The 23,322-nt window shown below is 37.0% G+C and overlaps 2 protein-coding genes across 2 annotated transcripts; both read left to right on the top strand.

Annotated features, from left to right (window-relative positions):
• The first annotated feature begins 2,313 nt into the window (after positions 1-2,313).
• On the top strand, positions 2,314-5,626 carry LOC139970403 (uncharacterized). The gene is made up of 6 exons (XM_071976051.1): positions 2,314-2,494; positions 3,747-3,830; positions 4,029-4,109; positions 4,770-4,830; positions 5,175-5,256; positions 5,405-5,626. Exons 1-6 carry the CDS (start codon positions 2,314-2,316, stop codon positions 5,624-5,626), a joined length of 711 nt encoding a protein of 236 aa, XP_071832152.1.
• Positions 5,627-10,128: 4,502 nt separating this feature from the next.
• LOC139971217 (uncharacterized) lies at positions 10,129-18,231 on the top strand. The gene is made up of 5 exons (XM_071977492.1): positions 10,129-10,211; positions 12,419-12,557; positions 15,575-15,704; positions 16,898-17,094; positions 18,016-18,231. The coding sequence occupies exons 1-5, from the start codon at positions 10,144-10,146 to the stop codon at positions 18,214-18,216; spliced, it is 735 nt and encodes a 244-aa protein (XP_071833593.1). The 5' UTR covers positions 10,129-10,143; the 3' UTR covers positions 18,217-18,231.
• Positions 18,232-23,322: the final 5,091 nt, after the last annotated feature.

The following is a 23,322-nucleotide window of genomic DNA, read 5'->3' as shown; positions in this document are numbered from 1 at the left end:
TTTTTAAAGTATTGTTCTAGAATTTTTAATATAGATTTTAACTTTCTTATGAGTACTGTAAACAATGCTGCCAAAAATGAGTTCATTAGAAGTGTAAATTGCATACAGAGAAATGACAGACATTCTTTGCATACCGAACTTAACTCTCTACTTCGAGAAACTACTAGGTATAATCTGAGAAACAAAGCAATAACACCAAAATTCAGAATTAATGTGTATAGATAGTTTTATAGTTTTATTTATCTTGCTGCTATTTGATTTACAAAATGGTAATCTGGATAATTTTGACAGCTGCACTTGTACGTTTTGTATATATATATGTGTGTATATGTATGCGTGTGTATATGTGTGTATGTATGTATATGTATGTATGTGTATATATGTGTATTTTTATTTTCAGTGTTGACTGGCCTTGGATGCTCCCCAGTAAAGGATTCAGGTGATTATACTGTTGACTGTGTCAAGACCAAACTTTTAGTGCAAAAGAATATTTATTTTATGTCAAAGGAAAAGGTGGGCCAAATATGTAGACAAAAGCAAGAGAAATGTTAACTGATACCAAGTTGTGTGAATTGTGTACAAATATGATCTTACTGGCTTCAGCTTGCATTTCCCAATTAGCCCTAATTGATTTTTGTTTCTTTTCCAACATTTGAACAATAGTCATTGAGATACTTTGACTATCACTAAACAATCTGAGTGTAGTAGAACTGGTTCTCACACAGCCTCCTTTCCCAGTATTTATGTTAAGCCTGATACTTAGTGTGACCAGCAGCATGTCATTTGAAGGTAGTCTGTGTAGGCCCCAAAGTTGTATTGTGACATCAAGAAGTACTTTCCTTGAGGTCTTTATAATCTCCAAATTTTTCTCAGACATTTTAAAAGAACATGCAAAAGGACAGAATGTCCCAGTGAGGTAAATTTCCTACAGGTGGTACAAAAACAGTTTAATAATTTTGACCATAGGTGTATCTGGCATATTTGAAGCCAATGCAACATAACTTTCAGCTGATTTTTGTTGAAAATAATTGATATAGCTTAGAGGCCTTTATGCCCATTAACAATACATCGTAGCAACAAACGTTTTTGGTGTTTATCATGGTGAGATATTCGTTTGGAAATACCTTCTAATGAATAATGCACTGCCTGACTGTGCAGGCAATATATCATGATTCGATGGTTGACATGTCATGAACACACGAAAACACCCTACACAAACCCTCTGCTCCTATACCATATGATTTTATATTGCTTCCCAAGTACCATTTCCAACCAGCTAGGCATTGCCCAATCTTAAAATATATCACATGAAAAGGAATTCCCAAGTATTTTCACCATAGTTAACATTCACAGCCTGTCTATAATTGGATTAACAATAGTCTACCTTTAATTGATTGCCTGACCAACAAATACTGCTAGGCTACAACTGTGGACGCCAAAGCATGGTTTACTTTGATTTATGTAGCCTTTTTTTCCCATGTGAATGTCATTTTGTCTTGAGATCGCCAAGATTTCAAAAGTTACTAGATGTGAGGCTATCTGTTATTGTCAATGGTTGTCAAGCATTAGTATTAAAAGTAGAAGGGAAATTGGATGATTTTTATAAAACAAAGTATTTGAAACAGCTTGTACTAAAAATAAAGAAACAGTTGTTCTATGTCACAATAGACGTAGGATGTTGCACGAGTCTTGCACCACTTTTGTCATTTTTTAGAAATGTATTTATCTTATGCAGCAGAGAACATGAAGGAGAATTAAATTTGCAATAAATTTTAAATTAAATTGATATTTCCATTCATTTGTGTCTGTCCAAATAGTATCATGCAAGAAATCAATGACCATATATGAGCCATTCATCATGTAGCGAAATTGGTCTAAAGTTCCTCTATAAATCCTGCCATTAAGAAATGCAATTAAGATGAAAAGGCATACTCCAAAGAAGCCTTGCTGTCCTGATGTTTTTGCACTACGTTTCCATACAGAAGAGCTTGTAGGACACATTTATCCGTGCTATTCTCTCATCCTGTCCGCGCGGACAGGAAATCACCACACACGGACGTTTTTTCCTAGTTAATAGTGTCCGTCCGGACAGATAATACTGTCCGCCGGACACAATTCCCCCCGAGAAAGTTGTCCTACGGACACAATTCCCGTGGAATAGTGTCCGTGAGACGCCCGGACACTATTCCCTGTCACACTGGCATGCTATATTAAGGGCCAATACACCAGACCTTTACTTGACTAATAGAGATTTGTGAATTTTGCTGTAAATGAATAATAATCAGCATTTTCCGTTGTTTTTTGGTGGTGTAGATGTCCTATAGCACAAGATGGAAGAAGGTATTTGGCCTAACGGACGGGGAGTGTATGGAACGTTTATGGTCATTTCTGAGAAAGTTCTCTCATATCACCAAAGAGATGACCCAATCACACAGGATCGATCTTCTAAGCGATGCACTGTTGCATTATTCTGCATGCAAACTTGCCAACCTTAGTGAGTTACTTTAATGAATGCGCCTTACATGATCAGTTATTGATGTTAAGGTAGTGACTACCATGTGCATATGCATCAACTATCTCAGTCAGTACAGTAAGGCAACTTTCTCAAATAATATGACAAACCATTTCTGCTAAGTAATACTGTGTGCCACATCCAATTTTTTTCAGTAATACACAATTGATGAACTTCCAAGATTATGCAATTTGAGTGATTTGCAGCACTTACAGAGAAATTGGTTTTGTAGGCTAAGTCTTGATATGTGTTACTTATTAAAATTTGTTTTGTGACATAACTAAGAAAAGCAAAGGATCACCATATTGTGATGATTTTTGTTTCAGCCAGCACCACAAACACATTGTAGGGATACAAGTCTGTGTGGTAGTAGGCCGACATACATTATGGATACAGGCATCTCATCTATATGCGCTGGGATATGTAAGCAGAAATTTGGTAGTGTTTACATTAAGATTCACCATACTTGTATTAGGTAATTTCACAAATAAAATCAGGAGCAAAGTAGACTAAGGATTTTTTCCGTAGTGAATCAAAATCACCACAACCCTGATTACTGCACACATGCTATGATTATTCCTGCATTAGCTAGAAGTTTCAGCTGATAGAGCTGAAAAGTGAACAGGTACAAGTCGAAATTTCATCACTTTAAAGTTAAGTATGCACACATTACTCAATATCAGAACCTGCCATTTGGTCACAAATGGTGATTTATAGAGTATCTTGTTTCCAAATTTATTTAATTAATTGCCAATTTATGGGGTATTTGAGTTTATTTGCATAATGAAGCATTTTTATCACAGAAAATTGGCAAATGTGTGATGCATGGTTAGCTGCATAGTGAAGGTTTAAGGTAAGTAATAGAAGGTGGACAATCCTGTGGACCATGGAAAGAAAAAGCAATGTAGTAAGTCACCTACAGATACCATCCTCTCCAACCCTCCCCTTTTAAAATGAATAGTTGCTATAACTCACCTGCTCCCCACCCCCCCCCCCAACTGCACAAAATCTAAGAAACAAAATTTTGGAAGATTCTCTCACCAGTCACCACACTTCCTTAACCCTCCCCCCTCCCCTAACCTCCCAGTTAATTTGCAACTCTCACTGAGTGAGGTAGGCCTATATACTGCTATATTATTGGTTCTTGACCTTGTGAGCCATTATAATTGCTAATGATTCCACTCAATAATATTGATATTTATACTATTCTTTGTTTTTCCTTTTCCAAATTTAGGCACTTTCCTCTGTGTGTCATTGCAGAAGGCAAAAGATATCACCAAACAGTCTGAAAGCGAATTAAGTCGCATTTGTCAAGAATGTAAGTTACAATTGTAGCATCAAACACAGTCTTTCATGACTTAAAACAGCACCACTAGTTTTCCAATATTTCAATAGCCTTTTCTTGCAGCGGTGTTTCAGATTTATTTTTTCCATCCTAGCTCTTTTTGCATTCTCTATATATTGGCAAGTAGATGTAAAATTATGACATGTTTGTTCTTTCACATTATTCCTATAGTTTCTGTCACAATGAACACCATTAATTCATGGCGTGAGGAAGCAAAAGCACTCTTGGCAAAGAAGCAAAAAACATCCAAAAGTGAGTTTATGAATTCTCTCAATACTTCAGGGCTTGTTGCTTGGAGAAGAGGGTAGATCTTTATAATTGCTGTGCTTTTTGTATTATACTTTTTCATTTCAGTCAAGATTCCACTAATAAGATAAACAATGCTAAAAAAAACTTTTATATCAACATGGCAAAAGTAATTCTAGGTCTGATGTTTTGATCTTGACAGATTATTCTTCAGAGCAAACAGTTTGCCATTGAAAAGGATTTGTTAAGATTGAAACATTTTTGAAATATATTGATCTTACGCTGAATCTATTTGATATGAATTGTCCAAAGACTTCATTTGTCATTATCCTTTACAATAAGAGTCAGCTGCCAGGTTCCTTTCTCCTGTATCTTTCAAGATTGACAATTTTTTCCCTAAATTGTTACTTTACTGTATCCCTGGAATGCTTACTGCTTGGCCAGATTTCTCAAAGTGAAGGAATCTTCGAAAGGGCATAAAAACGAAACAAAAGTTACATGCAAATTGTTTTTTTTTTACCTGCAAGCTCCTGCACATGTAATATGTTTTAGCTGGTAGAGCTTGTATGTAAATTGTATGTAACCTTTAACGGAATGTACCTGCATTTGTTGCTAACATTGCTTTTATCAACCAAAAGTGAAAGTATCTTTCGTTCATCTTTTCAGAAATCAATCTTTCTTGGAAAGAAAGTTACGTTAAAAATCTGGATCTGTATCACGCTTTGTGGTATGTTATGACATTTTGCTCTCATTCGTTGCCATAAAATCATAAACTTTGTATAAACCATGCTGCCGTGTGAGTGTGCATATTTGTTTGCATTCGTGTGCGTGTCTGTGTGTGATACCTTGCTTGTATATCACAGACTGAAAAGGAAGTTCAGGCAAATCTGAAATATACATAGGTGTACCACATTGAGTACACTGTGCAGGTGATTTATTCTTATGCACCTTATTCGCTAAATTGGGCATAATTGTCTCTACTGGTGTAGACTTGGTTATATGTGTATAATGCTGTCATTACACTTGGGAGATAGGGAACATAATTCTTTTCGTTTTATTTCTTCCATTTAGTTTGGATCTAGCGCTATGTGAAGACCAAGATCAGATTATGCTAACAAATTCACACAGTAAGTATATTGCAATTTCAGCAATTGTAAGTAATGAGTATCTCTAATATGATGTAAGTGTCATATCATGATCAGTGGTTCTATAACTGTATGTCAAAACCAGTCAAATCATGATAAACTTTGTTCAGTATGTTTTTCTTTACTAACTTTTGATGTTACCTCCATTTTTACCAGAGGGAACAATCTATCATCCAGGCTGAGATATCAAAGTTGGACCAAGGGAGTAGATCACTGGCAAATATGGGCCTAAAATATTTGCTACATGACAAGAAGAGTTATTATGAACAATTGGAAGAAAATGCTACATTACAGTTTGAGCAATTAGCAGTAGCAGGATATCTTAACATTGAAGCTAATGAATTGCTCTTAAGTGATGATGACACATTGGAAGACTGATCAATACAGTTTTCCCTAGCAATAATGCAAATGTATAACCTGACTGTTGTAGCACTTCTCAATGTACTTATAGCAGACTGTTCTTTTCTTCTCATTATTTTTTCCTTTTATCTTATTGCTCTCATAGCGAGGATGAGATTTTGTAGTTCCTTTGCTAGTTGGGCTATATACAGATATCTGAGTTTTCATAGCAACAGTTGCCAGGCTAAGGATCTGCGGTCTTAAGCTAAGCTTCTATGTACAGCTCACTGTCAATAGTGGCCTTTGTAGAGTTTTTTTACTGGTAACTGCTGATCTTTTGCGATTCAGCTCACATACCCTTTAACAAAGCGGATGATGATAGCTTGTCTTACAGCAATCATGATTACTAACAGCTAGCGATATGCTCCATAGTTGTGCAGGCAATGCAATGCCTGATGCAATTACACAGTAAATTTTATGTGACCCTACAATATGGACCTCAGAAAGTAATTCAAACTTCAATATTTTTGTGTTATAATAATACCTGGTTTCTACATAACATAAAAATATTGGAGTTTGCAGGTATCATTATTAACATAATTATTATTATTTTATGCAGGTATTATATTTTGAAATGTACTAGCTCAATATGAATTGACATAAAAAGGCCCAGGGGTATGTGATCTGCTGCCTTCGATGGTAAAAATGCAGATCAGATTGCCCTCTTTGATTATTTGTGGAACACAAAAAGGAACCTATGGAATGGGTATGTGGTGTAGGTGTGAGAGTGTATGTTTGTATGTATGTATATTAGATCCTCCTGCAAGCAGGAACTTGCTTATGAGGGGTGTCGAGACAAAGAGTGCCTCAGCTAGTCCAAATCTCAAAAAGGGAAAGTTACTTTAATTCCAAACTTAATATGTAGGTAGCACTAATTGAATAAATAATTGTTTTTCATAGAGATCAAATTCATTTGAGGTCAAAGTCTGAAAAATTTAAAAATGCTACATCTCAGCAGGAAATGTTGCTTGAACTTCAAAAGTCTTTCTTAGGTACCCTATGGTGAGTAAGTCTCCACAGATGTTCATGGGGTCAAAGACAGTGTGAGGTCAATACCTAGATACAAAGGCTGTGAGATAAATATGCATACATTTTACAAAACCTTTGCATTCTGCCATTGCCTGCACAGATTAACTATTTTGCTCACCAGGTTGAGAGTGGTGCATGGCCCAATGTACCTTCCAATGGATTGTTACTTCTCCTTGTATACATAAAATGGACATTAGTGCAGAGGCAGTCAAAATAAGCACCAGCTGTATTTACATACATTGCAGAGCATCTCTTGAAAGTATCAGCATTTCACCTCAAAGCCTTTTATTGCATCAGCAGTAGGTGGTTTTCTGTCCATTGAGCGTGTTGAAGTTGTCCAATGGTCCAGTATCATTTCAGACTTACAACATAAAGAGATATCTTTGCATGTTTGTATTTCAACATGAATATATTATGTACTGTTAACCTGCATCATGTGCATGTAGCAGAAAAAAAATAAAATTACATGTAGGCTACCTGTGATGTGCTTGTGATTTTGCAAGTTGTGAAAGAATTCTATTGACTGGCACATACAAAGCTCTTTCCCAACCAGTGAGGTAATCATGCTACATACAGATATTGAAACAGGTGGCTACAAGGTCTGAGTTTTGTAGCCCAGGGTTATTGTTTATTATGATACCTACTTGTACATAACATCATTGAACCTGACCATTACTGCAGATTTGCTCAAAGCAAATTTGCACTCCACGATACCAAATCCTCTATTGGTCAATCGGTGGCATTGATGCCTTCCTAACGTTACTTGAGCTGCCGAGAACCGCAATTAATAAATGGCAGATTTGGGGCCTTCCAGTCATCAATTATTTGCACAGTACATACCACCCTTCAAAACTTTACTCCAACCTACCATAAATGTAGTCTTGTTCATGTTTAAGTTTAAAATTCTGTGCTTCTTGCCCTGCAACCAGCTAACAGTGTTATTTTATGATAAATATGGAGCATGCCATTGGCATCCTGTAAAATCTTATATACATATTGTTATTATGTAACATTTGATTTCCTAGTGCAAATTCAGCAGAACTTTAGAAGATGCATCACCTTTATTTATTGAGGAAAATATGAAACCTAAATTAATTCGTAACCTTAGTCATATTTCATCAATTATATTTTTCCATCAAACTTGTAGAGAGTAGCAGGAAATGGTGCAAACTGTGAATCCTCACTCATTGACAGAATAATAAGTATACCTGATTGTGATTACCATGTCATCTTCAATTGTCCAATTATTATGCAATCAATTCACAACGAAGATCAAACGTTTGAATGAGCATTGCATGCAGCCAACATGGCTGGGAATATATTAACCAAATTAAATGAAATCATACGAAAGTTATTAGGCAACATATCATAGTGGTGTACAGTTGGGATGGATAGGCATACATATCTCCGTTTTTGTTGATTTACCGACTTGACATGCTAGGAATAGTGGTTCAAATGTCATGATTTTATGAAAATTTATTTTCGATGAAATAACTTGATATTTTATGGATTAAATTTGTTTTGATGGAGAATATATACATTGTTTATGTTAAATTGATTTTTGGTGTAATTTCTTTTTATATTTTGTTTTTGTGGTAATGGACAGCAATTATTTCCTACAATAGTATAGCACAACTTCCCCTCTAACAAACGTTTATTATGGAAACAAAATTTCAATGGGGAGGGAAACTCCACCTTCTGTAAGATCACTCAACCCGGGATGCAGAACGCATTAACTTTATTTATCAATTTGACCCTTTCAAAGCATGAAATCTGGATCATGGATAACAACTAAATTGCCCCGGAACAACCTTGCTGCATGCTGCATGGCATTTTAGGTCTTTTGATTAGTGTGGCAGATTTTTTTGTACAGAACTGACGTGGGATAACTGCCTTAATATTAGGAAATTCATTGCAGCAATTAAGCTAGAATACTTGCAATAAAGGCCTTTGTCCAACCAAACTACATTTGGCTTAGTTAATAATATGAAGACAATCACCATCAAATTCATTTTTTTTTTACTTGTTTGAAAAAGGGTCGCGTTGAGACCATTTAATGTATTTTTTTTTAAATAAACAACTTAGATATATATAAATGAAGTAGAGTTCCCGGTAAATACACCTCCATAGCATAACTATGTTAATGTAAGGCAATTCATTCCTGCAAATATGAGCATATATGCCAGTTAAATGACAGTAACGGCATAAACACAAACTAGTTTCATACGAATTTCTTAAAGGTGGAGAGGCTAGAATACTCATATCAAAAACAATCATTGTGGTTCTGTTAAGTATGTTAAAAATGTAGTGACATTTACAAAAACAAATTATATTCCATCACATCAAATAAGGTCGATTGATCATTAGCCTATTTTGTAGTTGCACTTCAGAAAACTTACATAAAACTGCTGTAAGCCTATTTATATGACGAAATTTACTCTAGCAAATGTGAGCATTCATGACAGTCGTGCTTTAGAGACCCAACTGAACACAACCATGCTACATAGGACTATCGATTAATTATCCAGGCATATACGCCCATACCAAACACAGAGAATATGTTTCTGTGTTGTTCAAACAGAGTGATAATTTGGTCAGTTTTCATTTTAATTATGTTTTCTGATTAGTGTGACAAGGTTTGATTGTATAGAAATGATGTTAAATTTAATATGCGGAAATTCATTCCAGTAAATATGAGCATATACGCCAGCGTACTTGCAATTAAGGACTAAGCCCACCCGTGCTACATCGGGCTTTTGCTACAAATGTAGAGGCATTGCTACCCATATCAAATACAAACATTTTCTTTTTTGCTGCTTGTTCAAAAACATTTTATCCCTGCATGTGTTACTGTTAGGCATTTCCATACAGCAAATATGGGTATTCATACCAGTAAACTGGGAATAAATGCATAAGATTAATCACTTGTTTATGGGCTTTGTTAGGTGAATACTCATATCGAACACAAGCAATTTGACTAATATGACAATGCTGCATTTCCATCGAATATGAGCATATATGTCGGCTTATTCATGACACACTCTCAAACAGCACTATACTGCATATCGCTGTTTTGAGATAAAGAGGCATTAATACTCATATGAAAAGGGCAATGTGTAAATTTGTGGGCAATCATACTGTGGGAACTTGTTTATTTCCGTGCAAAAAATAATTTTTCTGCACCTCTAACAAACACGCGCGCCCTCTATTCAGTCAAGGTTACATGCTGCAGGTGTTTCGATTGGTCGAAAGTGACTCATGGTCGCTATATTGCGCAATGTCTGCCTCTAAGGTCACCTTTACTCAACTAAAGGCATGCGTTATGTACAGTGTACAACTGAAGCCTCGAAGATAGTGCCCGGTGTTACAGTTACAACTACATAGAAACACTTCCAAACCTTTCTGAGTCGCTTCTATTTGGATAATTAGCCTTCTCTTTTTGCTAATTCGTAAAATCGGCTATTACGATGGACAACAATGTGCCAGACAAGACTGCGTCAAACGGTCACGGTCGTACAGACAGTATGAAAAACAGGTGAGATAAAACAGCCGAAATGGAATATAAGCTGTAGTTTAACTTAGATTAGTCGATAAAGGCTAGGGCCCATATTACGTAGGCCTATATGAATTAAATCTGACCACTAAAAAACTGTGCAAAGGTGACTTTTCACAATGACTTGTTCGTTGAAGCTTAGTAGATGTTTTGTCAGTGACTGATACAAGATACATGAATTTTTTTAGGTCTACATGAATTAAAGTGTAAAACCTTCCAGAAGGGTAACACTGTTTCCCAAGAAGATAACAGTACACTTGAGACATATCTTTATTTAATTTGTTAGATTCTTCACAAAAAAACATGCTTCATTGTAACCTAAGTGATGCATGTTTGCATTATATACTCTTCAGTAGGAATAATTTTCTCACATTTCTTTACATATTCCTGATAGTACATGATTCCATGCCACCACTGTAACTCTCTGTATGTATAGTGGAATCAGAAGGAGGGGAGGGGGGGGGGAGTGGTCATGGATGATATCATTATTTTCACATTGTGTAATTAATATTTTAGTGCACATACATTGCATTGTCTAAGGAGGTCTGCCCCTGTTATATACTGGCCCCCACATGTTGTATATTTTTTATGCAGTTTGAATGTGTTTGCAATGTTTCGGTGTCATTGGCTCTACTGTAGGATGACCACTTGGGTTGCTGTCTGTTACTGTTTTTTTTTTTTTTTTTTGGTGGGGGGGGCAGTGGAAAGAATTTGTCAGTGAACTTACTTGTTTTCAGAGTTTGAAATCATGCAGTTATGAGTTAATCATATTTAGTGTAGTAGCCAATGGAACGTTCGTTCTATCTTTCTAAATTTTATTACCCATTTATTAATAACCCAGTGAAAGAATTAATCAACAGTAAGTGATTTAATTTTATGGCCAGTAAACAATTAACCCTACACTTCAAAACCAAATTTGAGTTTCCTTTACCATGCAGGTATTAAGCTGGATACTTAAAAAAAGGAGGTGGGTGGGGGTGGTGGGTAGGGTAATCAAATGGTCAAAATAAAATGGAAATACAAGAATAAAAAATTAATCAGGACAAGTGTGCAAAATTTGAACCTTTCAGCATTCTTCACAAAAAAGTGAATGTTGGCTGTTTGACTTCAAACTTTTTACACTTGACTTAAATATGAATTGACAAAACAAATGGGACATTCAACAACACATCTTAACAACTGTGTCATTAATGAAACTAGAAGACACAATTTTAGGATCAAAGCTGAAATAATAGCAGCTGATGTGGGGGACTATCATTACATCAGTGATTAAGGAAGGGTCCCTTTATGCCTCTGCCATCGATCAATACAAGGTACTGTATGAAGTCAGTTCATTTTCCATCTACTGTACTCATAGCTAATTTGCTCATTGTTCTTATTGCTCTAGCAAATGTTTTACAGGTACAGTACCTTATCTAACATTCTGTATACAGGGGAGTTACAACTTACAACATAAGCCTGTAGTTTGTTTTCATTCTCCTCATCCTCAATCAAGTAGTGATATTAACTGTTCCTAAGTGAGGTTTTCCTTTAGCTGTTACCAGGCCTGTTGATGAGTGCTGTAGAAACTAAGTGTTTCTGAAATAAATATAAATTCCACTGCAATTTGTTACTGCATCCTGTCCTTGGAATTTATCTCAGCTTGAGGAGATTTTGAAGTTAAATTTATGGCATTAACCCTCAGCAGCAGCTGTGATGACATTTAGCCTTGGTAGTTACAACCTTCTAAAGTCTTGCCATATTCCCCATTGACAAATTAGAGAAGAATCAACTGAGGTAGCATAACCTTGAAGTCACTTGTTAAAAATAAAATAAAGCTAGGCATAATGTAGGAAAGACCTGGGCACCTTGCATGCTCACCTGAATATTGCCAAGTAAGGACATGCAGAAATGGTAAATTTCCTCTAGATTGGTAATAAAAAGATTAAAGAATTTCGTCCAAAGGTGACCATATTTGAAAATCTAGCATATAAGGTCAAATACAGTAAACCTTCAATGTTGTAAAGTCCATTATAAATTTGCTGGTACATGTAATAATGGTTGGTTTAATTAAAACATAAATAAAAATTTAACAAGCATTTAAGCTATTATGCTTTTGAAATAAGACTACCATATGTTGCTAAATAGACTTCTTGTAAATTAAATAAATTGCTTCCCCAGCAGAATTTACATTTCTGTTTCTTTTGTAGGAATGCACTTACCGCTGATGAGAGTAAACTCCTTGAGGAATATTGGTGTAATGGGCTGCAGAGTTATGGGAGCAGTTTGAACAAGAAAAAGATATTGGAGTTAACAAAACAAACTTCATTAAGTGCCAGAAGAATAAAGGTCAGTTTAAAATTTATTATTTTGCTCAAATTTGAACAACATTGGGTTAATTTTCTGCCACTGCTGATTCGTTTCCTATGAGTTTGATATTTTGAGAGCTCAACCAGGGCGGGCGTGATGTTAGAAAGCCCACTGAAATGGACTCTAGGGTCACCTTGTATGTATGTATGTATGTATATGTGATCTTCCCGCAAGCAGGAACTCGCGAACTCGCGGAACCTTGATCCAGCGCAGTAGTTAAACAACATTGTTTTTATCTCAGTTACAAGCTATCTTCTTATTCTCCACAAAAGGAGTCCTAGCTAGTCTTATTTGAACCCAATTAGGCTATGCCTGTTTAATTTATACCGAGGAATGGCTGGGATCTGATCTGGACCATCTGCAGGTAGCCTGTGCCCTCCCTGTGCTATTCTGTAGAAGGCCTTATGTAGACAGTAACAACTTCTAAAACGTTCCTCGCAACCAATGACAAAAGGAACAGTAAGGCTTGTTGCAGTCTCTAAGTTTAATCTAAAGCTAATGCAACAACTGTCAATTGGAAGCAAACTACTCAATCTCTGTAAGACATGACAGATTACTGACAGAAAAATACCGAGGTAAATTTTACTGAGCATGTTGAGACATACCCAAGATATTGCATTACAAACGGAATGTACGTCCCCATAATGGGAGAAAAAGAAAATATACTTGTCACAGCATTTTCTGGAAAAAGAAGGCATCCAAGGAATTAAAGCAGACTCCCTGGATGAGGGCAATTATTGGGTACAAAAAATATTCATGTCTTCATTGTCATCTTCGTTATGATTTTCGTCTTCAACATAAATAGAATACTGTACCTAAGTATCAATCTTTCCTGAATGTTTATATTGAGTAAGAAAGCCAATTATGGCTGGTAGAGTCAGTTGTGCCATGTAAAATTAATCCATAATTAATCAGAAGTCGGTGATCAGCTGTACTGTACATCGGCTAGGGATGGTGGTGTAAATTGTGCAAACTGTTCTGTCAATTCAGAGGAATGTATGTGTTCTCAATATACTGTAGGAAACACTCCCTGTTTAATTTCCCATAGGAGCAGTACTCTATGACTCACAGACCAGAGTGAGCAGTTCATGCTAGCCATGATACATGTCTGTCTGTTCTCTTGAGAATTGAGATAATTGAATTCTTTTATACCCACCCTTACGGTATACAGTGTTTACATAGTACATAGGCCTACTCATTCTTACTCTGGTCAGCAGTATAATTTAGTCATTAAAACCTTTAAGCAATGCTGCAAACATGACATGTATCTGGCATTTGTAAGATTGCAAATTTGGATGTTCTATTAATTAATCCCACTACCCCTCAACCCCCCCCCCCCCCATCCTAGCTATCCTAGCCATACACTGGACAGTTCGTTCAATAGGCTAGTTTATCATGAATATCCTGCTTACACTTAGATCCCCAGTGTGTGATCAAGCCTTTGGAAAAGTGTTATATATGTGACCAATACAGCTGTATTGCCTGCATAAAACTATGTCACATAATTTGTGTAAAGGTCCCAGTTGATCTGTGGTCATGAATGAACAGCTTTGTTAGGGATCTACTACCCCTTGCAGAGGTTATCTTGTAAATTCCTCAAACACAAGGTCTTTAAACTGTTGATGGTTCAGATCTGCATTTGAACTGCAGAACAAATTTACCACCCATAATCTCAGGATCTCCTAGGTTGGACCTGAACTCCTTCAGGGGGTCCACTGTAAACAGAGAAATTTTGTTTATTTCATATATTGTAATTGTATGTTTTGTGTATAGTGGAGGTAAATTACCTCAAACTGTGGCCATTTCCTTAAAATGTCACAGCTGAATGTATTTCCAGCGCATTGTGAAAAAAAGTTATGTTCGGGTCTTCCTAATAAAGAGTTAGAGCAGATTGTTTTAAAATTTACATAATTTGGGTTCATTGGAATTATATCATTGTATGGAAGCCTGCAGCTATCAGGATATCTCAGAGCTCAGGTTAAGAAATCATCATCTCAGCTACCAGTATGTAGAATGCTGGGGATATCACACTTTGAAGATTTCACAATTTCTTTGCAAATGACTGGTGTAGAAAGACTAACTGTGAGGGTGTGATGTCACATCCTCACTTCCTTAACATGTGTCAATATATTTCATTAAAAAATAATTATAATACATTTTTTTTCACAAAACTAAAAAAATATAATCAAACATTCTTCAGATGTTAAATCTCAAATACTTCCCTTGACACATATGAGATCTCCTGACGTATCTTTTGGTTGTAGGTCATAAAATCTTACAAAATATTTTAATAAAATAACAAAGACTTTTGAATATCTCCTAAACGGAAAAAGATATTTGAACAATTTCTTCACTGTTGGGTTTCTTTTATTGTCCTCTTTCATATAAGATAAACATTTTTGACACCTGAACTATTCCTTTAATTGTGTTTGCTCTGTGGTGCTCTACATTAATTATTTGAAGCAAGTCTAGCAGCAGTGTGTCAAGTTTTTTTTTCATTAAACCTACATCTCCCATCATTACGTTATAACGAAGTGTACAGTACTTTGACTTCAACCTTCTTTTCACTTAAATTCATTGGCAACATAATGTGCTACATCAGCATATTCTTAGGCCTGTCTGGATTTTGTATGGATTACACTGTTTACCAAAATTTGTAACCTACACTTGCAGCAGTGATTATTCATTCAATGCTTGCCACGCATGGCAATTGCCATCAGCTACCATGATGTTGATGAGCCAAATGTTGGTAAGCTGAGTCGACCAAATCTGTCTTATTAATCTGACGATTAAAAATTGCATTCAATAGTTGAGAAGGTTGAAAGACAAGCATGAAGAAATGTTCCAGGAATGTTCAATATCTCTAGGCCACTACCATCACTAGATTAAATTTAGCTTCTGACTTGATCATACTTTATTGGATTGTTTGTAATTGTTTAAATGACACTAGACACACATTTTTTTTTTATGTATTTGTTTTTTATATATCTCATTAGAACTGGATTGACAACAAAAAAACAAAGCAGGTCAGAAGAAAATTTGGCAGCCGCAGCAAAGTACCTTCACTAAAACCCAGGAAAAAGAGTGCCTATAGCTGCTTCATGGCAGAGTATATTTCAGAACATGGTGGGTACAGTAGATATGAAGTTCATTATATTTGAGTAGTCAAGAAAATCCAACCTTTTTTCTGATGCAAGTCACAAGTCTTTTAATTTTATTGTTAGAAGAATTGAGCAAACATCCAGCTTTACTATTGGCTTTCTTTGTGGTGGTTTTGAAGGAGGTGGCTTGAGTCACCCCCCACCCTTCTATCCTTCCCACAATCACTTTCCTTGTTTAGCTGTGACAAAGATTGTTAGCATGCATGCCATGACATTTCAAAGAAAAACAAATTAAGAAAATGTGATACTAGTACTGATCATAATGGTGGTACTACACCCAGGTGTTTGCTCTTTCTGACTGGGGTGGGAGTCTAAAATCCAACATAGGACTCACAAAATGTGGGGTGACATGTTGGTTACTAAAATTGCCATAAAAAAGAGAAAGTGGTGAGCTTTTATGATTTCTTTACCATAAGTCAGCTCATACACAGCTCAACATGACAATGTTCACCTTTATGCAACCAAGGTAAGGATATCATGTCTGTCTGACTTAAGTCTATCTGTCTGTCAGCCTGGCTCTGTGTCCAAATTTGGAAAGATTCTTCTATTCACACAGTGTCCAATGTAACTGAATAAAATTTGATGAAGTTGGATGATTTGTATCTGTGTTGTTCATGAGCTTGTGACCAAGGTCATGTATGGCTTACGATGTGACATAGATATGCCTGGGATATTCAAGAATTTGAATTGGAGCCTTCTTCTAGAGATTATTAACATGTGTTCATTATATTAAGTTTGCAATGCCTGATCAAGATTCATAGTGTTCTCTAGTCCTGATTGTTTATGAGAATTTAATTACTTGAGGCCTAATCACAAGTCGTGTACTGATTCCAGTCAGCTTGTGTTCAAAATAACGTTCTTCTATGTAAGCATGCATGGTTTGTGGGATATGGGACATGGATTTGTCCCCTGCACAGGTACAAATGTGTACAATAGATATGCATGCAAGTAGTCAAGTAATACTGTGTAATGTTGTCTGGAGTGGTCTATATATGCTACACTCCGTACATTCATTTGCATGAAACAAGTTCTCTGTCTGAATTCCAAGTAATTAACCACCTTTAGGGATGCAGCTATCTGGATAAAATACTGACATTGAGCTGCCTTTTATCATAATTGCCTAAATGAGTTAATCTTCAATTTTTCTTTGTTTTGCAGCAACATCACCTGAAAACCAGGCTACAACCCTTAACAAAGCCAATGAAGCATGGAAGAAAGTAAAAGGTACACCAGAAGTAAGCAAATACAAGGAGCAAGCAGATAACAAAAATAGGATGGATGCCGAAGGTGCTACAATCAGGCAGGAGCATAAGAAGGTCATGGCCAGGCACATTTTGACTGAAATCAAGAAAATGGTAAAAAACTGAAATAGCAGTAACCAAAGGCTATCATTTGCAGTGAGAGTGTTTATAAACACAATTTCATGGTATGTCAGTTACATACTGCAGAAATTTCAGTGGAAGACTGATGACTATAACAATCTGTATAATTAGAGCTGCATTTTGTTTCACTCCCATCTGTAGGTATGACATTGCAGGTGTTATCATGGCTGCTAATTAAATAGTCTTTCACTTATGTTTTACTCCAATGACTATGCCAAATTATGTTTCTCTATATTTCATTACCGATGAAGATACTCTAGTACAACATTCCCAAGTACTTGACACTTGACATAAGAATTAAGACGCAAACTCTAACCAATTTCCCCCATATGATAGAACATGCATGGAACCGCTACGTACCTCCACATTTTTTACTATAGCAAATAAAAGTGGAAATGTTAGTGTTATCATTGCAATTAACACAGGAAAAATCTACACTGTTCCTATTGCTTTATATCCAACTAGGAAGCTAAATTGATGTGATTTCAGTAGTAGTGGGTGAGGGAATTTTCTGCTCTGTACTGAAGAACAGCAAAGTCATCTTTCAAAGTATGAAACAAAAAACAACAATCACAATCAAATTTACCACAAAAGTCATAACCAGTGAAGCAGATTGACTCTGTGATGTTGCATGTTAACTCCAGTTACTGTATTCTTTCATAGAGGTCACAAGCATGTCTGCTATGATATCGTTGACTCAAATAACTAGCAATTCAATAATTTACCTGAATATTGCAATGAATTATCATTGGGGTATTGTGGTGGGAAACAAAAAGATATGCTATCTTGTTTTTTGCACGTCTGTGTGTGTGTGCGTGTGTGAGATTGTTGAGGGTGCTTTAATGTGTGTTCCTATTACTGGGAGTAATATAATTGTTCTTCATTTCTTTCCAGTGTTTTCAACTTGAAGAATTGGACTATGAAGCAATGTTCGTTGCCATAGATACAGAGCAAAATCTCCATAGTTCAGGAACTACTGAAGGCCAAAAGTTTATAGATAAAGAGGTAGAACTCTTACGAAAATTTGGACTGAGTGTTATAGGTATGCAAAACAATTTCATTGTTGAGTTATTATTCATTGCAGTTATTTATTAGTCAAGTGGCATAGAGACTTTAAATGCCTGGAAGTCAGATTGCTTTGACTTCATCCCTCTTACCAACCAACATCCCTTTAAAATTGTAGCAAACCAAGAAAAAAAAAAGAGTTGCTGATGTAAATTTGAAGTAGTAAGTAGAGTAATTATATGAATGGGTTTTCCAGTAGAAGTCAAATCTATTAGGTGGTGTAATGCACACCCTTACCCAACACGAATAACTATTAAGTATTCGCTAAGTATTCGCTAAGTATTCGAATAGCTATATAGTTGGTATTTCAAAAATTTAAGCATTCAGACTTTAGAATAACTAATTGAATACTTAAAATAACTATTCCAATAGGTATTCGAATACTTCTTTCCTTCGAATGCTTAGAGAATGCTAAATATAGCTATTCCAATAAGTATTCGAACACCTATTTCATTGAATGCCTATTCGAATACTTATTTCCTTTTGTAAGATGGTCAGCTCTTACATAAAGTTTTGTTTTGTACCATAGTTTTACTTGTTTATTAGGTGCATTGTGCACTGAACAGAGGGGATATACATTTGTACAGTATATTTGTATGTTGTCTTGTGGATTAAAACCTCTACACTTCTACCTCTTCTAGGTTGCTAGGCAACTATCTTGTTCTTCCTGGAAATTAGCTCTCACAGGAAATGGGGTCTGTGTGTGTATATTTTAGTAACAAAGGGAGTTTTGTGAGGGGTATAAGGAGTTAGGCAGTTGGCTATAAGTATCTGAGCAAGGCAGTTGCAAAAGAAGAGAAAGATAGTTTTAATGGCTGGATAGTTTGTTTTATTCAACTGACAGTCTGGGACACTATTTTATCATAAAGGATATTATTTTACAATAAAGTATACTCCGGGACACCATTTCTTATAAAGGACATTATTTTACTACAGAGGATATTGACATTATTTTACTGAAGGATACCCTGCGACACATGCATTGCTTATAAATTGAAGGATAATACTTTGTTGGGATCGGACATTCATTTAATACCATTTATTGTGTTTAACTATTTCTGATGTTGTGGAATATCTGATGTCGTGGAAGATATGATGTCGTAGAATACTTAATGTCACCAGCAGGCCAACTCACCAGAACAGACTTTTAAATTAAGTGTATTTACTTTAACATTTGGGTGTGACTGTAAATAGCTCTATTTCTGTTTCTTGTTCTCCCCTTTCCTAGTGGTTATGTAATAGGTGCCTATACTCTTCCACAACCTGTGCTCATATTCCCCTGTATATTTAGTAGTGAGCCAGTGGCAACAGTACTTTCTTTGTTCTGCCAAAGTTGCTGGTTGCAGTAAACATCTTCTCTTCTTACTTTCTTTTCTTAGATAAGGGATGCCTTGTCTTAGTTGTTTCTGTTATAGGATAGACATTTGTATGTAGATTTAGTATGTGTAATTAGCTCTGATTGGTTCTAAGTGTTACTCTTGGTATCTAGGGTGTTTATAGCCAATCAGAGGTGTTAAGAGGGTCACATGTTGTTACCCTGTGGTTTGGGAGCTTCCTCCAAGGTGTTTTAGGAGAGAGAGGCAGTTTAGTTGTCAGCCAGTCAACAGGGCATGTGTATATATTAGCCACCCTTGACATCATGTAGTCCTTACACTACAGTATACATATATATAATTAGAGAAGTTGTCTATCTTTTGCTTTGAGAATATTTATCTACATTCATATAACTTTTGCTGTCCGAGGAATTAATTGTCTATAATTGATTTGCTGTACGTTTGTAAACATTATTTCATCGTTTTAATGGATTATATGGAACTGAGAGCTGTGTCCTGCTAGTTGCCATTTTGTATTTACATATCTTTTACTGGGACTTCACCTACTCTTTAACCTATCTTTTACCGGGACTTCACCTACTCTTTTACGTGGACGTCACCTAGTCTTCTACCTACTGTCTCTTGTACCTGGACTTTACCTACTCTCCTTGGGAAGAACATTTCTTTGAACATACAGTATATATATATTTTATTGGAGTATTCCTGGAACTCTCCCTCGTATCTATATCCACTGGAGTATATTCGCGGAACTCTTACCTCTCACCTTCTATTTCGTAATTTCCTGCTATCGGACATTCATTTATTAAACCTTGCATCACCGTGCCTACCAGTTATTCTACTACATTGCCGTGCCGTGTTGCTGGACTATACAGACCCGCCCGCCAGATAAGCTCTATCTCTTTTTTTATTAATGTGCACATACATGTATTAGTCTTGTGGCCACTTGACACCCCTAGTTGTTTATATCAATATCTGTAGTTTTCATTGTTAATAATTGTGTAACAGTAAAGAGTACTTTCCCAAGATTCTTTAGTTGCACACATGTGTGACCGAGCAATATAACTATTTTCTATACCTAACAGCCAGTCTTATTCTTGTTTTTAGCCTGTTGTATTTGTTATACAGTGGTCAGTTGTCCCCACACATCGTGACCACAAGGGGGATTCCCAATAATCCTGTTGGACAGCTAGCTGCTGTCAAGAACCCCGTATCCCGCAACTCTTACATTGGTAGTACGAGTGGGGTTATTCAATTATTGCTCCCCAAATGGCAATTGTCGTTATATAGTATTTATTTCAAATGTTGTTGTACTTGAATAAGACTGGTTGATAGGAGACTTATTTTATTCACATTTCAGTATTTTGCTTATGGTTTCTTCAGTACTTCTATATATTTTTGCTTACAAACTGTTTACCATTGAGAATAGCCATGAATGAAAATATTGATTCAGTGACACCTGACTGCTCGGGAAACCAGCCTCTCCCTGCAATTTATATCCCCATTAATCACCACATTTCAACCTTTGTGGGTACCCCAACTAGTAAAAACGACCCTGGTTGGGGGGAATGGAAAGCTAGCCTGAAAGCTGCACTCAAAGCATGGCGGACCCCCCAGGACCAACAAGTAGAGTTGGCCCTTCGGTATCTGGGTGGTGTAGCACGGAGGGAGGTGCTCGTTCTAGAGGATGATCAGCGATCAACCCTTGATGCGGTGCTTCAACACTTAGGAAAGATTTATGGGGACAATACGCCCCTGACGACACTGATGAGTCGCTTCTACGCCAGAAACCAGCATAGGCATGAGACCATCAGGCAGTATTCCCTATGCCTGGAAGAACTTTTGCAGCAAATCCTAAAGCACCCATCATCCCTACCTGAAAAAGACAAAACCCTCAGAGATCGATTCATCGAGGGAATTTCCAGCAACTCCATCAGGATGGAGCTACGGAGAGAAGTCAGGAAGGACAGCAACATCAATTTTAAAGATATCAAAGATGAGGCCCTTGAGCTGGAAGGCGCCATTAGAATGGACAGTGCTGAAGTCACCACCGCTGACCTTCATCAAGTTAGGATCCCCACTGCATCTGTCCAAAGTACAAGGCCCAACAATGTCCCAGCCTTCCAAGAATGGCAGAAAACGATGGAGGCAGCATTCTCCAATATGCAACAACAAATGCTGCACTTGCAGTCTATGGTTGCCATGGCAACACCTAGGAACCGACCAACCGGTGGCAGAAGGGCTTCAGACCAGTTTACAGAAGATCGTCGGCCGATCTGTAGAAACTGCAACATCCCGGGCCATGTTGCCAGGAATTGTAGGAGGAGACGAGGGCCCCCACCACACCTGTCTGCAGATGCCACCCCTTTCCAACCCCAGACAACATCGGTTCACCCAAACGAGACCAATCCATAGTTGTGAGCCAAACTATGGAATGCTCTGCCTCGTTAGGCTCATCAATACCAACTAGGGACATCAAAGACAAGGTCGTTGGAGGTCACATGATAACCAACATTCTGATAGAGGGCCACCCTATGCCATGTATCATTGACACCGGCTCACAAGTGACGACCATATCAGAAAAGTACTTCAGAGAACACTTGGCTGACAGACATTGTTCATCAGGCCCGCTGCATTGGCTCAGACTTAAAGGTGCAAACCATTTACCTGTCCCATTTTCAGGATGTGTGGAAGTAAAGCTAGTCATTTCTGAAGTTGAAATTAATATTATAGCCCTCCTTGTTCCTGAGAATGCTGCCAGTGGCATTCCCTGCCTATTAGGAATGAACGCAATCAGGCTTTGCAAAGAGATGCTATTTAATAGTCCGAACATGAAGTCGAATCCATCCAGAGATCGGTGTGCTCAAACAGCAGAAGTACTACACTTTATACAGATGGCTGAAGAAGGGGGAACAGAGAGTGAGAATCTATCAGGCATTATAGGTAGAGTTTCAATTCCCAGGGGCCAATCTGTGACACTGCCTGCCAGACAAGAGATAATCATAGAGAGCTACTGCGATTTAGGGAAAGGAAGAACTTGTGGTCAGGGGATAATAGAACCACTACCTGATGACCAAAACAACTTACCAAAGGATATTTTAGTGGCCAAATCATTGTCTACGGTTACTAATAATAAAGTGCACATTAGACTTCTCAACATCAGCACCAGTGACATCCTGCTCAGGAAAGGTTCAGTTTTGGCACAATTACATGAGGTGGAGGTATTACCTAATCAGATTCCAGAAGTTAACTTAGTGCACATTGATCAACAAACAGTAGAAGTTGTTATCTCTGAGCAGCATGCTACAGTGGTCAATGAAAGCGCTCACTCTCAAATACCTGGAGATTTACCAGTACCTGTTAATGTCAACACTGAAACTCTTTGTTCTGATGAGGTGGCTATGCTTGCTAAATTTCTTAATGACCACAAAGAAGTTTTTGCTAAAGATGATGGTGACTACGGGTGTACAGCTACTATCACACATCAAATTCCAACAGGTGACAGCCCACCAGTGAGGGAAAAATATAGAATGATTCCGCCCAAACTTTACCAGGAGGTAAAAGATCAAATCAAACAGATGCTAGAAAAGGGGGTCATCCAAGAAAGCTACAGTCCATGGGCAGCTCCTACTGTGTTAGTAAGAAAAATAGATGGAAAGATAAGGATTTGTGTGGATTATCGCAGACTAAATGCTCTTACTAGGAAGGATGCCTACCCTCTCCCCCGAATTGATGAGTCCTTAAATGCGTTGGGTCATGCCAGGTTATTTTCCACCCTAGACTTGGTGAGTGGCTACTGGCAGGT

This window comes from Apostichopus japonicus, chromosome 8, assembly GCF_037975245.1.
Source record: "Apostichopus japonicus isolate 1M-3 chromosome 8, ASM3797524v1, whole genome shotgun sequence".
Taxonomy (NCBI): domain Eukaryota; kingdom Metazoa; phylum Echinodermata; class Holothuroidea; order Aspidochirotida; family Stichopodidae; genus Apostichopus; species Apostichopus japonicus.
The sequence above is the reverse complement of the archived record's forward strand: the minus strand, read 5'-3'. Positions and strand labels throughout refer to the sequence as shown.

Bases quoted from the DNA above. Each gene is read 5' to 3' on its own strand.
- LOC139970403 (XM_071976051.1), top strand. From the start codon at position 2,314: ATGTCCTATAGCACAAGATGGAAGAAGGTATTTGGCCTAACGGACGGG. The intron at 4,110-4,769 runs GTGAGTTTATGA...TCATCTTTTCAG, and splicing joins GAAGCAAAAAACATCCAAAA to AAATCAATCTTTCTTGGAAA. The intron at 4,831-5,174 runs GTATGTTATGAC...TCTTCCATTTAG, and splicing joins GATCTGTATCACGCTTTGTG to TTTGGATCTAGCGCTATGTG.
- LOC139971217 (XM_071977492.1), top strand. From the start codon at position 10,144: ATGGACAACAATGTGCCAGACAAGACTGCGTCAAACGGTCACGGTCGT. The intron at 15,705-16,897 runs GTGGGTACAGTA...TTTGTTTTGCAG, and splicing joins AGAGTATATTTCAGAACATG to CAACATCACCTGAAAACCAG. The intron at 17,095-18,015 runs GTAAAAAACTGA...ATTTCTTTCCAG, and splicing joins TGACTGAAATCAAGAAAATG to TGTTTTCAACTTGAAGAATT.